Source organism: Microplitis mediator, chromosome 7 (genome assembly GCF_029852145.1).
Source record: "Microplitis mediator isolate UGA2020A chromosome 7, iyMicMedi2.1, whole genome shotgun sequence".
NCBI classification, from domain to species: domain Eukaryota; kingdom Metazoa; phylum Arthropoda; class Insecta; order Hymenoptera; family Braconidae; genus Microplitis; species Microplitis mediator.
Window position 1 is genome coordinate 19,074,264 of NC_079975.1, and position 18,197 is coordinate 19,092,460.

At 34.9% G+C, this 18,197-nt stretch overlaps 2 protein-coding genes across 2 annotated transcripts; both read left to right on the forward strand.

Moving 5' to 3' along the window:
* Positions 1-12,582: 12,582 nt before the first annotated feature.
* LOC130671955 (uncharacterized) lies at positions 12,583-14,088 on the forward strand. The gene has a single exon (XM_057476107.1). The coding sequence runs from the start codon at positions 12,583-12,585 to the stop codon at positions 14,086-14,088; it is 1,506 nt and encodes a 501-aa protein (XP_057332090.1).
* Positions 14,089-14,201: 113 nt separating this feature from the next.
* LOC130671956 (uncharacterized) lies at positions 14,202-17,657 on the forward strand. Its single transcript, XM_057476108.1, has 3 exons — positions 14,202-14,241; positions 14,288-17,550; positions 17,625-17,657. The coding sequence occupies exons 1-3, from the start codon at positions 14,202-14,204 to the stop codon at positions 17,655-17,657; spliced, it is 3,336 nt and encodes a 1,111-aa protein (XP_057332091.1).
* The last annotated feature ends 540 nt before the right edge of the window (positions 17,658-18,197 follow it).

Sequence of the window (18,197 nt, forward strand, 5' to 3'; positions counted from 1 at the left end):
AATACGGCAATAGCTTGTAGTTAACTTACGGTTAGTGTGGCTATCAGGGTAATAACACAATTTGCCTTAGCAAAAGTTTACTTACAAAAGTTTCCTTAAATTTTTCTCCAAATCCTAATCGCTACTTTAGCTTGAAATTGACGGCAATTTGATATTTTGAAATTACTTGAAATCTGCTGACCGAATCCACAGACAATTTAACAGCAAAAGTTGAAAATGAAAATTTGCGGTTAATTTTTCTTTAATTTTAAAATAAACTTTTACGAAAAAAAACAGTCAGTAATGTTCATTCTTACCATTTCAGAAGGTAAGCAAATTTACACATAAAATTGTCTACAATTTGAGGGTAAAAATATACTGAGCAATTTGTCGAGTGAAATTAACGATGAATTGACATAAAATTTGCCTGAAAATTAAAGACAACTTTTTTCTAGTCAACTTTCCAAGTGAATTTGTATTCTAATTCGAGCAGTAAATTTACGTCAAGTTCAATAGCATGTTGCATACAAATTGTCGTAAAAAACGGAAAAGTCCGAAGTTGGCGGAGATTTGACAAAAAATTTAAGGAAACTTTTGTAAGTAAAGTTTTGCCAAAGCAAACTGTGCTATTACCCTGATAGCCACACCTTACTCAGCAAGTTCTGCAGTAAAACGTATTCGGCTAACTTAACGAGAAAGTTTCTGGTAAGCTTCGGCTGGATAATACTTTGCACGCAAGTATTATTCAGCCGAAGCTTACCAGAAACTTGTCGCTTAGTTAGCCGTAGATGCTTCACCGCAGAACTTGCTGGGCAGTTTTATTTAGAGTATGGCTACCAGGGTGGATAATACTTGCGTCCAAATTGATGCAAATTTGCTGCCGTCATCTGAATGTAATTTGACAGAAAAACTTGCCGTCAATTTTAAGTGAAACTTTTAATCAACTTAGAGTCATTCTCTGACAGTAACACCTGTAGTCAAATTGAATTCAAGTTTATAGACAATTTACTGTCAAGTTAACGATAACTGATTCCTCTCTAACACTTTCCTTCAAGTTGGCTTCAGAATACGCTAGTAGCTTGTAGTTAACTTACGGTAAGGGTGGCTATCAGGGTTGGGTCAGTAAGATTTAGTATAGTAAATATAGTAAATACCCCAATAGCCACTTTAGTTTGAAATTGACGCTAATTTGACAAATAAAATTACTAAAGTTTACTGTCCGAATTTGCCGACAATTTGACAGCAAAACTAGAATAAAAGTTTCCTTGAATTTTTCGTCAAATGTCCGTCAATTTCGGGCTTTTTCGTTACTGACGACAGTTTGTACATAACCTATTTGTGTTTTACCAGTTCACTAATTGATTGACAGAATGAGGCACTTGAGGCCACTGAGGACGTAACCACTTCCTTGAATTTTTTGTGAAATATCCGTCAACTTGAGGCTTTTCCATTTTTGACAACAATTACCCTGATAGCCACACCTTACTCAGTAAGTTCTGCAGTGAAACATTTTCGGCTACCTTAACGAAAAAGTTTCTGGCAAGCTTGGCTGGATAATACTTTCTTTTTTAAGTTGGCTTCAGAATACGGCAGTAGCTTGAAATTAACTTGCGGTTCAGGTGGCTTTCAGGGTTAAAATTAAACTTTTAATCAACTTAACGTCATTGCCTGACAGTAACCCTAATAGCAACTTTAGCTTGAAATTGACTGTAATTTGACATTGAAATTGCCTGAAATTTTCTGTCCGAATTTGCCGACAATTTGACAGCAAAAGTTGGAAAGAAAAATTTGCGGTTAATTTTTCCTCAATTTAGAGGTAAGCAAATTTATACATAAAATTGTCTACAATTTTACGGTAAAAAATTACTTTACAATTTTTTAAGTCAAATCAACAATAAATTGATGCAAAAATTTGCCTGAAAATTGACGAAAAATTTTTTCTAGTAACCTTTTGAAGTGAATTTACATTCTAATTCGGGTAGTAAATTTACCTCAAATTGTATAGCAAATTGTGTATAAATTGTCGTCAAAAACGGAAAAGTCCGAAAGTGACGGAAATTTGACGAAAAATTCAACGAAACTTTTCTACAGTAAGCTTTTGTTCAAGCAAACTGTGCTATAAGGGAAAAATTCCGACGTTGACGTATATATTTGACGTTAACTTTAAAGGGAACTGTCATTAAACAACTGCAGCTCCTTGTTTTATAAAAATTGATTAATCAGATTATGATATTTAGCAGTACAAAATTACTACAGCTCCCGTGTAAAAAAAAATTGTTGAAAAAAGGTCAAAAAAGTGTTGACTATTCTAAACTTCAAAACTTGACACAATGACGAACTTATTTTAGACAATTTTCAAACTCCTGAAAATACACAGAAAAAAACATTTGACATGATACTACAAATTAACATTTTTCAGTGCAAAATACGTTCAGAAAAAACTAATTTTGAACTATTTCTGAACGTTTTTCGTTTCAGCATATCTTAATAATGTGAGGATATTTATTGATATTTCTCTTGAATTTTTAAAAGTTTAAAAAGCGTTCAAAAAAAGTTCGTAGTTGTGTCACGTTTTGAAGTTTAGAATAGTCAACACTTTTTTGACCTTTTCTTAACAATTTTTTTTACACGGGCTGTTAACAAACAATTTTGCACGACTCATAATGCGAAGCATTATGGAGTGCTTTACGATCGAAAATTTTTTTTTGCCTCCTTTCTACAACTATTTCTGTTATTATCGTCTTATTAGTGAACAGAAACATCTCAAATAATGTACCAATTTACAGACAATGTAATAAAGATTATTTCTGCACTTTTCAAAAACAAATTCAGTGCAATAGAAACGAGAAAATCATTAAAATGAACTAAAAAATTTTCCCGTCAAGCAGTAAAAAAATTTTGTAGCTTGAAAACACAATATCTCGAAAAAGAATCCATAATTTAACTCCATTTTTTTTTAAATGACCCGTTTTGCCCTAGAAGGATTTGCTTTCGAAAATGGCTATCTAACTTTGTGTTATGCAATTATAATTAATGAAAAAATTAAATCGGATTTTCTTTAATTTTAGCCTAAATATGTGTGGACATTCCTCTTAACAAGTGCGCATGCGTGATATTTGTTTTCTTGTACTATCACCCAGTGTGCCTGCGCCATACTTCTAACTAATTCATTTGGCGCGGGTATTTCGAAAATAAAAATATAAAAAATTGAGATTAGACGAATAAATAAATAAATAAATAAAAATAATAAATAAACAAGTAAAAAAAAAAAGTAAAAATAGAAAAAAAAAAACGTAAAATTATTCACAGATCGTACGGCGAAAAATTTCGGAATTTTTTACGTTTAAAATTTATGACCTATTTTTTTTTTCATTATTTTTATATAAATAAATAACATTTATACTTCGAATTTTATTTATTTTATTTTGCCTGCGACATTACCCTTACGGAATATTTAAATGTTTACGATCAAATAAGCATTATGAGTCGTGCACTTTTGGATTTTCCAAACTTTTATTGTTTCTACGAAATAATACTATAAACAATATAGGCTCACGTGTCTTAAATTATAACTCGATTTCTAATAGTGTAGATTAAAATCATTCTTAATCAACACGACAACAAAAAGACAAATCCTACCAAAAACAGATTCTCTGTACAAAATCGCGCCAAGTACACGTTTAAAATTTTTTACAATTAAGACAAGATTCTTTTTACAAAAAAATGAATCAAATCGAAAAAATACCAAGTACCTAATATAATTCGAAATCATGGAAAACATTTTCATAGAATTGAACAAAAAATTGAAAAAAAAAAAATTTCAATGTACTTGGTGTGCCTATAAACTGGAAAAAAAGAATATCATTCAATTTTAATGGAAAATAATTTATATGCGAAATCAATTCTAAAAATTTTGCTTGAATAAATTTAGTAACGCACACCAAGTACATTGAAATTTTTTTTTTCCAATTTTTTGTTCAATTCTATGTGTTATGTCCGAATTTAATTAATTAATAATAATTAATTATTGGAAATGGTCGCGTGGGCCTCAAGTGGGAGGCACCGGGCAAACAGGGTGATTTTCCTAGAGGATTAGCTCTAGGTTTTATTTTTATTGTGAGAACTCGAACGATAAACCCCGCAGGGGCCTCTCTGTGTATTCGATGCAGAATTTGGATTTTATATGTTAGAGAAATTGGTAATTTTCACCTACCTTTCGTTGTTCGCTGCTTACTTGCAAGTTGGTCTTTGGACTGCAAACTCCTGGGTACAGCTTCTGTTGGTCCCTGATCGAAAGATGAATTGGCTCAGGAAAAAGGGATGCGGTTCTTAATATTAGAAATAATCTAATATGCAGGTTTCCCAATGATAGATGTTTATTGAAATATTTCCCTATGGGCTCGCCGTACTCAGTTCACAAGATGTTAAATTGTTCTTAACACTAAGGTTCTTTTATGTCACTTAAATCTCTAAAGATTGCACTTAACTATTAGAACTTAAACTTACAGGTTTTACACTTTGAATTTGTTGAGTCTTTAACTCATATGAGTTCGGTATGAATCCCCGACTCCAGCAATTCACCCGGACGAGAATCGCTGTTGATCACTTAACAATTATTATAAAATCACCCACGGTGCGTGTGGTGATTTTTGGGAAAAGAAAATATAATTTTGAAAAGACAATTTTGAATTGAAATTTTAACGGTAACAAGCAACTTGCCACGCCTCCTCGAGTGCAATATCGAGACGATCTTCCCGTGGGATTTTGTAGTAACTTGACTGTTTAGATTTATTTAATGAATATGAACTAATCGGTTTAAAAGAAATAGAAAATAGGAAAAGAAGGTTGCCTAAACGTAACACGGTTTAGAACTCACGCGGGCCAGCAAGGAAGATACATTAACTTCTCAAGCGTCATAGGCTGCCGCACCTTGGTGTTCGTTGTTTTTATCACCTCGGTTCGCGGTTCTGGAGGGAATCATTTAGAATATATAATTGGGTGAATTTAGAATACAGTCAAGTGTAATTCCGTGATTGGAGGAATCGTTGACGACGTGCAACGAGGTGTTGGCCGAAGTTGCTATCCCTAAAATTGTTAACGCTGCACTTTGCAGCGAGCGCGGCAAAGAGGCCCCTTTAAATATACGGCAAGCCGGATATAACAGCATCCCCCCCAAAGAAAGGGTACTTTAGTGACCTTTCTTTGTACACTGGGGTCTCTTGGATTCGCCCGCTGGAAAGTTCAGCGTCAATTTTGACTTAAGTGAAAAATAGATATAGCTACTGCTGAGTACTGCGTCCTGTTACAATTAAAGCTAAGACTATTCTATAAATTTATGTTTGCTTTGGTCGACAATATTGTTAATTGTATGTACTATAATCTTAATAATAAAAAAAAACATAGTTTTATAGTTTTTTATAAGTATATAAGGTATAACTGTGGTGTTATTAATATTTGTATTAACCCAATATTTATTTTTAAAATAATGTACCTTAGATATTCGGAAATCCCTGTATTTTCAAACAATGTTATGGTTTCTATTTTCTTTAAATTTTTTTTTTTTTTTTTTTTTTAAATTTTTAATTTATTTGAACAATTTTCGGTTTTTACGAAAATTTTCAAAACTTTGAGTTTTTCGAGATAGATAAAAGGAAAGAAAGAAAAAAAAAAAAAAGTTTTGGTTTTTTTTTTTCAACTTTTTCAGAACTTTTAATTAGCTGAAGACGAAATTATTAAGTTCTAACTTGGTTTTTGCAGTTTTTTTTTTTTTTTTTCATTTATTTTTGGCTTTTTCAAAAATTTTTGAAATTTCGAGTTTCCGATCAAAACAAAAAAAATTTAATTATTTACGTTCCTGAAATTATAAGTTGTATTAGGTTCTGAAATTTACCCTTAACCTTGACTCCTCTGTGCGAAAACCTACGTTGCATTTAAGAATTTTGGAATACTACTAATATTTATATCACCTCAAAATAACGTGAACCGGAAGCGTTTATTGCTTTTTGTTTGTTTTGCCTTTTTGTTGTGTGTGTTAATGTTGTTCATATTCGGGATCTTACACTACATTTGGTCTCATAATTATTTATATTTCTTTAGAATAAATTTTATTTAGCCTCTCATTCTCTCTAATGTACGAAAACGTTTTAGATCGTGGATGCATTGTAGCTTCACGTCTTTATCATACATTCTTGAGGATCTAATTACTCCTCTTACGATATGAATGTCATTCGTATTGAAATCTTTGTGAGAGTAGATTTGCATTGCCATTTAAATCCTTTTAACAGAAAAATGAATTTCAAGTTGCAATATTCACCGAAATTTAGATGTTTCTTTTTTTCTTTTGTGTCTTTTCTGCTTTTTTGGAATATATAGTGTAAGTGTATCATCAAATAGTGTACAGTGATTTGTTTATTCTCAGTGTTGTGTATTCGAAAAAACAAAAAGAAATAAAAACGAATTCATCACACAATGTATTTTATACAAAGAAAAAAAAAATGAAAAATGCAACGTGGTCCAGTTTTGTAACTTCTACAGCCAATACCCGGACTCTAGGTAACCCAAAATGATCTGACTTCGCAACTGTGCGGCCAGAGGATTCACTGAAGGTAATTTTTTTTGGAGGTAAGACTTTACTTTTGAACTATTTCTCAAAACTCAAATTTTGATTTAAAATATATTGAGTTCAACTCAATAAAGGAAAATATTTTCAATCTTTAGTTGAAATTTCTAATTTTGTTGTGTTTTTCGTATTAATTTATATCTTGAACATTTCTACTGTTTTCATTTTTTTGTACCAATTTAATCGGTTACATACTAAATAATAAATTAAAATTATCATTTACTTAAAAATTTTAGTTAAATTTTTTTAGTTAGAAAAAAAAAATATGTTTCCATCAAACATTTTTATATATAAAAAAAAATTCTATTTAAATAGTTTTAACTATTTTACTTGTTTCCTAATAATTTAACTAATTAAATATTTCAATCTTCAATTGAATCTTAAAATTTCTTTCAAACTTTTATTATTTTATATTTCGAACAGTTTTTAACTGTTTTTATTATTTTCAATAATTATACTTAATTAAAAATTTAAATTTTGATCTTCTGAATTTGTTTTAGTTAAATTCCTCAAGGTAATAATTTGTTTTATAAACCTATTTTTTTTTTTTTTTTTTTTTTAGATTAAAATAGTTTCAACTGTTCTTCTTATTTTTTTCAATAATTTAATTGATTACATATTTAAATTTTTAATTAAATCTTGAATTTAGTTTGAAAATTTGTATAATTCATGTTTTGAACTGTTTAGCTGTTTTAATCATTTATGATAATCTGGTTAATCAGAAATTTAAATGATTTTTTTATAGTCCAATTAATTAAATATTTAATTTAAGTTTTAAATTTTGTTACAAATATTTTGTATAAGAGAAAAAAAATTCTATTTAAATAGTTTTAACTATTTTACTTATTTTCAAATAATTTAATCAATTCCCGGGAAAAAATGATTTTGCCTAATTATATATAATTATATATAAGACCTTATATATAATTAGATCTAAAAATTGGCCAGGTCTAATTATATATAATTTATATATAATTATATATAGGTTATATATGATTATATATAATACGTTATATATAATTAGATCTGAAAATTGGCCAGGTCTAATTATATATAATCATATATAAGTTATATATACTCATATATAATTAGATATGATTATGTATAATACATATATATCATATTTTATATATAATTAGATCCGAAAATTAGGCGGGTTTCATCATATATATGATTATGTGTAATTTATATACAATTACGTATGTTCATGTACGATTAATATTGAAGTATTCAGAGGGAAGTTTTTTTTTTAATTATACGTTTAATTATACATAAGTTTATTACTTTTTTAACAGACTGAAAAATATAATGTAACGCTTCGTAAATATTTTAAAATTATAATTTATAGTAAAATTGTAATCATTATTTCTGTAAATATACACCTAAAACTATAATGCATTTAACGAGTACTGATTATGAAATATCAATAAAGACCATAGAGCATCTAATATATTAAATAAGAAAAACTAAATATTAAATATATTCTATAAATAAAATATTAACTTATATATATATATATATATATATATATATATATATATATATATATATATATATATATATATAAATAATTAATTTATATTTGATTATATATAGATTTAAAGATCTAAAATATAATAAAAATTACTATATATGGGTCTATATAGGTCAGGTCTAATCAGATCTAATCATATATAGACCCATGTACAACTATATATGGGTATATACTATTATATATATTCCATATACAATCATATATAATTAGGCAAAATCATTTTGTCCCGGGATATAATTAGATCTAATTATATATAAGGCTATATATACTTATATATAGGTCTATATATAACCATATATATTCTATATATAATCATATATAATTAGGCAAAATCATTTTTTTTCCGGTATAATTAGGTCTAATTATATATAAGGCTATATATACTTATATATAGGTCTATATATAACCATATATATTCTATATATAATCATATATAATTAGGCAAAATCATTTTTTTCCCGGTATAATTAGGTCTAATTATATATAAGACTATATATACTTATATATAGGTCTATATATAACCATATATATTCTATATATAATTAGGCAAAATCATTTTTTTCCCGGTATAATTAGGTCTAATTATATATAAGGCTATATATACTTATATATAGGCCTATATATAACCATATATAAGTATATATAATACCATATATAATTATATATATTCCATATATAATCATATATAATTATATATAATTAGGCAAAATCATTTTTTCCCGGGTTAAATCTTGAATTTTTAACTAAATCCTAAAATTATATCCAAATTTGTATAATATTTTATTTCGTACAGTTTTCAACTGTTTAAATTATTTATAGTAATTTAATTACTTAAGAATTTTAACATTAAATTGTTAAAAATTTTAATGCTTGTTATTTCCTTTTTTTTTCAAACATTTCTATAATTTTGAATGGTAAGAGTCCCAAAAAGTTTTTGATTGAGCCTATTATTATGATTATTATTATTTATTTATTTTTTTTTTCATATTTTTAATTTCGAGTTGATGTTGTTATCCTGGTGTTTCGGAGGAAGGCAAGCGAATACTTTTCTTCTGGAGAGATACCGGCAAGGTTGTTCGTGTGGATGACGTCTGTTCTTTATAGTGGACTGCTGGTCGAAAATGTTACCTTTTTCGGCTTGAATACTCTGGGCTTCGTTTTGCAGTTGTTCGTGCTAATAGCATGGGAGAAGCCTGTCTGAGCGGTGCGTTCGTCTGAGTCCCAACGCTCATTTTGTAGCTGGTCGAGAGCGACGCACTGCTCTTCTTTGAATATTGAACGTCATCATGAAATTCTATCGGCGGTTCAACGATCGTTGAGGTAAGCTCGAATCCAATATTATCTTCTCCAAGAACTTTTTCTTATTGATGTTTTTCTTGCAGATCTTGCTGGTGTTATAAAGTCTCTACGGCTACACTCTTGTACGAAAAAGATGATACTTTTTGCATGTGTGGATCATTACCCCATGCATGACGTGAGTACTATTATGATACCTGTGTTAGTGGCCGTGATTATTTTACGTTGCAATCTTTCCTGTTTGTGTTATCCAATATCACCTATACGATAGAAACTTCCTCCTCAGCTTTCTTGTTGGTTATAAGAAACAGATTGTAAGTCATATTGTTCTCTTGACTGTATCATGACTGTCGTTGAACTCTAACGTCAGCAAAACTCGAAGACAGAAATTAAAATCCATGATGTCCTTGATCAATATGGAATTCCCGAGTAAATTTTAATTTTGGAACTCAAAAAATATGTTGAGTTATGACCAGGCGGTGCCATTTCAGCTGCATAAATTTTAAAGTCCAATTTAACCGGTGATACTAATATCTGTAACTAAAACTTGGAGTTAGATTATTACGGGAAATGTCATTTATGGATCTAATACGGTCAGATTTGAGCAGACTTCTAATAGAGCTTCATCCCCCCCTTCTCTCTTTCTTCTCTTCCGAATAATATAAAAACATTCGGGTATGAAATTGAGCGCATTAAGATTTAATTTTTGGAGAGTCATCAAAATTTGTAATCTACTTTTCGAAAATTTATGGGGAACATGTCAATTTAATCTATTTTATCGATGTGACTATTACTATCTCCCCCTTCTCTTTTAAGTTTGTAAAAAAAAATTTTTAAATAACGTGAAAGTATAATAGTAACAATAATTCGAGACTTTAACCATCGGTTCATGTATGAATTGATGTAAAGTTGCTCATAACAAGTAAAATTTAGATACTGACTTCGTCTCAAAAATTACTCTTCTTTGATTTATAAATGTCTCAACGGCGAATAGAGAAAGAGAGTGAGAAGAAGATAAAGCTTATAATCAATGAAAGGGATTCAAAATAAAATTCACCTTTTTCTTTAAAACTTTTCGATATTCTGATGATGCCACTATTTTAATAGTGCAATCCTTGGGTCATCAGAAAGAAAAATTCTCGAAGGAGTGATTTTCAACAGGGAAGATAGATCTGGAGGGCCACGCATTCGAATTTTGAATGTTCCAAGGGGTGCCCGAAATAGAGTCGAGAGGAAGAATTTCAATTTCCTGCAGTTTTGCATACTTCTTTTCTTGCTTAACTCAATGAATGAATTCTGTCGTTCTCCAACTTTTATAGGATCGTTAATGATTGGGAAGCGTTTAATAGTCGTATGATTTATTTTCGAACGATTCTTTACTCGGCTCGAATTTACTGTTAAATTTTGAAAAGAGCTTTGTTCCATTTTAATCAAAGGGCTTGTAATCGATCTTTTTATTGTGAGTTTTGAAAGATTTTCACATTTCAGAATATTATTCATGTTGGAATCCGGATTTTTGTTAGTGTGTGAAGAATTTTTGTAATGAACATAAGCTTTTAAAATAACGGGTTTCTCCGATTTAGTACCGACTACCGGCAACGATGCATTGATCTTTACGTGGGAATTTTGATTTCCCCAATTTTGATTTGACTCGAAGCCAACATCAGAAAGTGAAATCGGACAATGATATTCTAATGTGCTCAAAAGGACTTTTTCCTTCGCTTCAGGGTCCTCTCGGATCGTAGAGTTACCAAAAATCGTTCTCTCGACACTCTCTGAATCGGCTCGTCCCCCCGGCTGTTGATCTAACGACGGAATTTCCTCAACACAATCCGAATCTTTTCGTCCCCTCGACTGCTGATCTAACGACGTTTCAATAAGATGATTTTTGTGTTCTTCATATGGTGGTGGGGAGGAGTCGGTTGTTAAGCATACGCGTACAAGGGCCTTGAAAATGTCTTCCAAATTTCGAGGCTCTTGTTTTAAAATTAAAGTATGTAAGAAGGGTGGTGTTGCGTAATCACAACTACATTCAAATTTGAATGTAGTTGAACTTCCGGCAAATAGAGGCAGCACCTACTGGGGCCTAGTGTCTATCAATTAAAAACTTGACTTGCGCATTTCGACGCATGCGCATCGAATTTATCCTGCCTCGTGGCAAGAAGACCGACGCCATTACCTATTCGTTTATACAATTTCAAGTGTCACCACGTGTTTTGTATAATCTATTCAAATTGCGCTCATCTTGAGTAAATAATTAAAAGTAATCAATTAATTACATTAAGGGTTCATTACTCTATATAAAAATATAATTATTTTTATAATCGCGAGCTCCAGAGCTCATAAAATAATTAAATAAATAACATCAAGAAAATCCAGTGTTCTACAACCTGTTCCTGACGAGGTTATTTTCGACGGAGAAAGCAACAGGTGCATTTTTTTATTAAACATTTACTTGCTATCAGTGCTCAATTAATTTAAAAGACTCAGTTTTACTATTTATTTAATTATCATTATGCTCAATTTCTTAATTAATATAAAAGTTATGTTTCGCTCAGTAGCCTCTGCTATCATGCTACCACGTGTTCAACAGATAAATTAAATTCAGTGTAATTTATCATGAGCTCATTAAATTCAATTCAATTAAGTGATCATCACTATTAAAGCTCAATAACAAAAATATTTATGTATTCAGTGCTATTAAAAATAGTAATTAATGTGTTCACTTCGCTCAGTAACCTCTGACATCATGTTACTTATTATCATGACATTTTTGCATTCAACTCAGTGTTCAATTAAACTCAACTTGATTATTTTTAATTCATTATTTACTCGAGCTCAACTCAATAATTTGCATTCATTTATTCACGTATTCATGAGCTCAGACAATTAACAGTATTTATAAATTAAATAAACTATTTAATTTGCAACCCAGTGATATTTTGTGCTGTGACAAATAAAAATATTGTTATATTTTTAAATATGCGTATTTTTCAAACATCCCAACCACCAACCAGTCCTGGCATGTCTTTATTTAATTATTATTACAACATTTTATGGTCCTTCGAGCCGGATGGTTGGTTGGTTGTGTCGGTAGCATCATCATTGGGCAGCTGTACTCATATAACCCCATTCACAGGTCAAGGAGCTCACTATGGGGGATGAAGAGAAGAAGAAGGGTCTTCCAAAGGACCAGGAGCACTCAGAGGTCCCTGAAGGTACCCCCACGGACCAACACCTCTTTCCTGTAATCAACGTGGTCGAAAATCAAGGCCTCAGCGACTCAAGCGCCACCGAGACTGGGATCCATGGCGAAGGAGACCAGTCTAAGCAGAAAGTCAAACGCACTCCAAAGAAATCGACGATTTCCCCAGCACTCGAGCTGAAAGTTATCAGCCAGCACTCACGGCTTAGAGTCTTCTCAGACTGGGAAACTCTGGCTGCTATGCTCACCGTTGCCGACGGACTAGCTCAACTCAAGTCTCGACTTGAGTTACTCGAGGGTGAATGGCACCAATTCAACCTCACTCACGACTCACTAGCACTCACCTGCACCAAGGAGTTCTTGGAGAGCTCATATGTCAAGGACGGAGTATACGATTTGGTGTATCGGTCGTATATCAACGCCAAGGGCAAACTCATCGCACTCATCAACTCAATACCAGTTCCAGCTGTTGCTCCAACTGTAATACACTCAACCCGGGCTCCAACTCATTTGCCAGCACTCGCAATTCCCAAGTTCGATGGGCGTTACGAGAACTGGCCGGAATTCAGGGACTCATTCACCTCAATGGTGATAAATGCTCAAGAACTTGCTCCAGTTCAACGTCTTCAGTACCTGAAGAGCTGTCTGCAAGGACAAGCCGCACTCAGCCTCGCCAGTGTACAAATGTGCGACGACCAATTTGTACCTGCGTGGAATCAGCTCAAGGAGAGATATGACAACCCTCGCCTACTCATCGGTGCTCAACTGGACAAGCTCCTTAACATGCATGCACTCACTTCACGCTCATCTGAGCAGCTCAATTACCTTCTGAACACCGTTTCAGAGGTAATCAACGCACTCAACGCACTCGGGGTACAATTGAACTCAGATATGAATCCGCTGCTTACGCAGTTGATTATATCTAAACTGGACTCACACAACCGGGAGCTCTGGGAGAACAAAATGGGTGCTTCGACTGAATACCCATCACTCAAAGTGCTCAATGACTTTCTAGTCAGTCGTGCTCGTGCTCAAGAACGGGTGGAACAGGCATCCAAACCACCACGTTCATCTGGAAAACCAGCGTCATACTCTGCTGCTGCTGTTTCCAACTCGCACTCATCGGAAACTAAATCTCCAGCCACGAACTCATCTACTGCACTCAAGAAGCCTCCCAAGAAGGTATTCCCTCCTGCACAATATCCCTGTGATTTGTGTAAAGGAGATCACTTTATTGTGAGATGCACTCAATTCTTGGGACTCACAAAGGCTCAACGCACTCAAGTCGTTGTGGAAAAGCGACTTTGTGAAAATTGTTTTGGCCATCATCTACCGGATGCGTGCAATTCAAAATTCACATGCAGGGTGTGTGAACAAAAACATCACACCATGATACACCCGGGACTCAACAGCACTCAAAAACCATCTAGCTCAGCCGCTAAAGGCACTCAATAAAGACGTTTGCTTCCACATGACGACTCGAGCGACGCTCAACTGAACTCAATTGCACTCAACACGTCCGGCATTCATCATACTAGTACTCATCGCCCAGCAATCTTACTCGCAACATGCCTAGTGGACTTGATCACCAAGTTAAGTACTCATCCAGTACGCATATTGCTGGATCCAGGGTCTGAATTATCGTTTGTTTCAGATTCCTTGGTCAATTCACTCAAACTTAAACGCACTCACTCATCTATCCAGATTATTGGTATTGGTGTTGCCAATGCTGGTAGAACTAAAGGTCAAGTCGCACTCAAGCTTTCATCTAAGCATTCAAACGACTCAGTCATCATCAGTGCTCATATACTAGGTGGTCTCACTACTCAACTACCATCTGTTGCACTCAACACACTCAACTGGGACCAATACAAACAACTACAATTGGCAGATCCAGCGTTCATGAGACCAGGACCAATTGATATCATCATTGGTGCCGATCATTATGGTCTTATCATTAAAGATGCACTCATTAAAAGGTCTGAAGGCCTGCCAATCGCTCAAGATACCATCTTCGGATGGATATTACTTGGTCCAGTTACTCAACGCACTCATCGACCATCTATTACTTATCATGCTGCTGTCGAGCAGTCAACTCAACAACTTCAAGACCTGCTATCACGCTTCTGGACTCAAGAAGAAATTCCAGTCAGCAAAATCAAGGAACTCAACCCAGATGAGGAGGCGTGTGAAGCGCATTTTCAACAAACTCATCGACGAGACAGTTCAGGACGATACATAGTTCGACTGCCAATCAAATCGTCACCTCAACAGCTGGGAAATTCGTACTCAGCAGCATACCGCTGTCTTATTCATCTCAAACGTCGTTTAGATCATGACGATCGTTTGAAAGCACTCTACCTTGATTTTCTGAAGGAATACGAAGAACTCAACCACATGGTGGAATCAACTCAATCAACAACAAGTGAACCAGACTACTATCTCCCTCATCATGGAGTCTTACGGGAAAGCAGCATCACAACCAAGCTGCGAGTAGTTTTCAACGGTTCCAAAACCACCAGCTCAGGTCTTTCACTCAACGATGTGCTTCACACCGGTCCAAAACTGCAACTAGACATCTTCGACGTACTCATAGGAGTTCGCACTCATAAGCTCATCTTCATAACAGATATCACGAAGATGTTTAGACAGATTTTGGTCGACGAACGCGATCAATCACTTCAACAAATACTCTGGTTCAACCAACAAGGCCAAATAACTCCATATAAACTCACCACGGTCACTTACGGGACCAGACCAGCTCCATATTTGGCCGTTCGTGCTCTACTTCAATTGGTTGAAGACGAAGGACATCGATTTCCTCTTGCGATAATTCCACTCACCCACGGAAGATATGTTGACGATACCTTTGGTGGTGCCGATGACTTGGACTCATTACAACAAGTTGCTGATCAACTTGAAGCACTCTGCAAGGCGGGCGGATTCCCTCTTGCTAAATGGGCAAGCAATCATCCAAAATTACAACAACTCAATCATGTGGAAGCGATCAAAAATCATAAATTCGAGGATCCAGACTCCAGCACTAAGATTCTGGGCATGTACTGGTCCTCACACTCAGATCAGTTCTTTTTTACGTACTCACCACCATGCTCAACTCCAAAATTTACAAAAAGGATCATTTTATCAGAGATTGCTCAAATCTTTGATCCTCTTGGATTTCTCGCACCACTCATCATTCGAGCCAAGGTATTCATGCAGGAGCTTTGGCTCGAAAAGCTCAGCTGGGACACTCCATTGGCAGCCAATCAACGGCATAAATGGAGAAACTTCAAAAATGAACTCAAATTTATCTCTGAAATCAAAATTCCAAGATGGATCCACTCATCCACGTGCTCAACCACCGAAATTCATGGATTCTCGGACGCCTCTCAATTGGCAATGGCAGCTGCCGTGTTCATCAAAGTCCACACACCTGCTCATGGAGTCAAAGTTACGCTGCTCTGCTCCAAAACCAAGGTAGCTCCGTTAAAACGACTAACGATACCAAGGTTAGAACTCACCGCAGCTCACATGTTGGCAAAACTCACAAAACACTGCCAGAGCACTCTCAATCTCACTCAATCGCCAATATACTTGTGGACGGACTCAACAATTACACTCACGTGGATTAAATCTCATCCGTCTCGCTGGAAGGAGTTTGTTCGAAATAGGGTGTCACATATTCAAGATCTACTTCCAGATGGCCACTGGAATTTCATTCCGGGCACACAAAATCCAGCAGACTGCGCAACACGAGGGTTGACACCTACTCAACTCCGTGATCATCAACTATGGTGGACTGGCCCACCATGGTTGCTCAAGAGTTCATCGTCCTGGCCTAAATGTCCATCAATCGATGATACAGGAGCTCAAGCAGAAGAACGGCCTGGACTGGCCCTGTTCTCATCGAATTCATCGCTAAAATCAAATTGGCCTATCATGGAACGGCCAATACCACTCCTACGCATGTTACGAGCTACTGCAATCTGCTTTAGACTTCGTGACATGATCAAGAAATCACCAAACTCATCACTCAAGACTCCAATTACTTCTGACGAAGTAATTTCTGCACTCAACTTCTGTATCAAAGAAACTCAACGCATTCACTTTTCAAACGAGATCAACATGCACTCCAAACACGCACCATGGCCTAATGGTCATCCATTTGCTCGATTGGTTGCATTCATTGACACCGACGGCATCATTCGAGTAGGTGGACGGTTGGAAAATTCTTCAAATCAAGACCAAAGCAAGCATCCTGCTATTCTACCACGGAATGCGGCACTCACAAAACTCATCATCTCTGATGCTCATCAGCGTACCATGCATGGTGGTACTCAACTTACTCTTGCATTCATACGACAAAAGTACTGGATCATTGGCGGTAGACAACCAGTACGCTCAATTATACTCAAATGTATAAAATGCGCACGACATCGTGCTGATAGAGCTCAACAACTCATGGGTCAGCTACCAGTATCACGAGTTACTCCATCATCTGCATTCACTCACACTGGAGTTGACTATGCTGGCCCAATAACACTCAAAAATTGGAGACGCAGAGGAGCAAAAACATACAAGGGCTGGATTTGTGTTTTTGTCTGCCTTTCTACGTCCGCAGTACATCTAGAGGTAGTCAGCGACTACAGCTCTAGTGGGTTCATCGCAGCACTCCGCAGATTTATCAGCCGACGAGGCATCTGCACAGCACTCTACAGCGATTGTGGAACGACGTTCAAAGGCGCTGAAACTGATCTCAACCGTCTGTTCACTCAAGGAACTCAAGAGTCAAGAGAAATACTGGATCACATCACTGTGAACAGTATTGCCTGGCATTTCAATCCACCAGCAGCTCCACACATGGGTGGAAAGTGGGAAGCTGCTGTCAAATCACTCAAGCATCATCTTACTCGATCAGTGGGAGAGTCTTCATTTACGTTTGAAGAATTTACGACTCTTCTTACGCAAATTGAAGCTATATTGAATTCAAGACCATTGGAGCCACTCACGGAAGATCCAGATGATATGGATGCACTCACTCCTGGTCACTTCTTAATTGGACGAGCACTCAACATGATTCCTGAACCAGCACTCATCGATACAAATAGTTCTCGATTGTCTAGATGGCAATTTTTACAACAACGTGTTCAACAGTTCTGGAATCATTGGCCTACAAGTTATCTTCAAAGACAACTGGCAATCACCAAGTGGCAACGCCCAACTCATCAAATTCAAGTTGGGTCACTTGTATTACTCACCGACGAAAGGTTTCCACCAACCAGGTGGCCTCTCGCTCGTATTATCGCACTTCACCCTGGCAAAGATGGATTGACCAGGGTTGCTACGCTTAAAACAGTGAACTCAACACTCACTCGTCCAATCACGAAGCTAGCACTCCTACCAATTGAACCAGAACCTCAAGAAGATGACGAAGAATAACTTCACTGGTTCAATGACATGCTCACCAAAAGATCAAGTACTCAAGAACTCATCAATCATCAACTCTGTTGCTGATGGCGGGCGGAATGTTGCGTAATCACAACTACATTCAAATTTGAATGTAG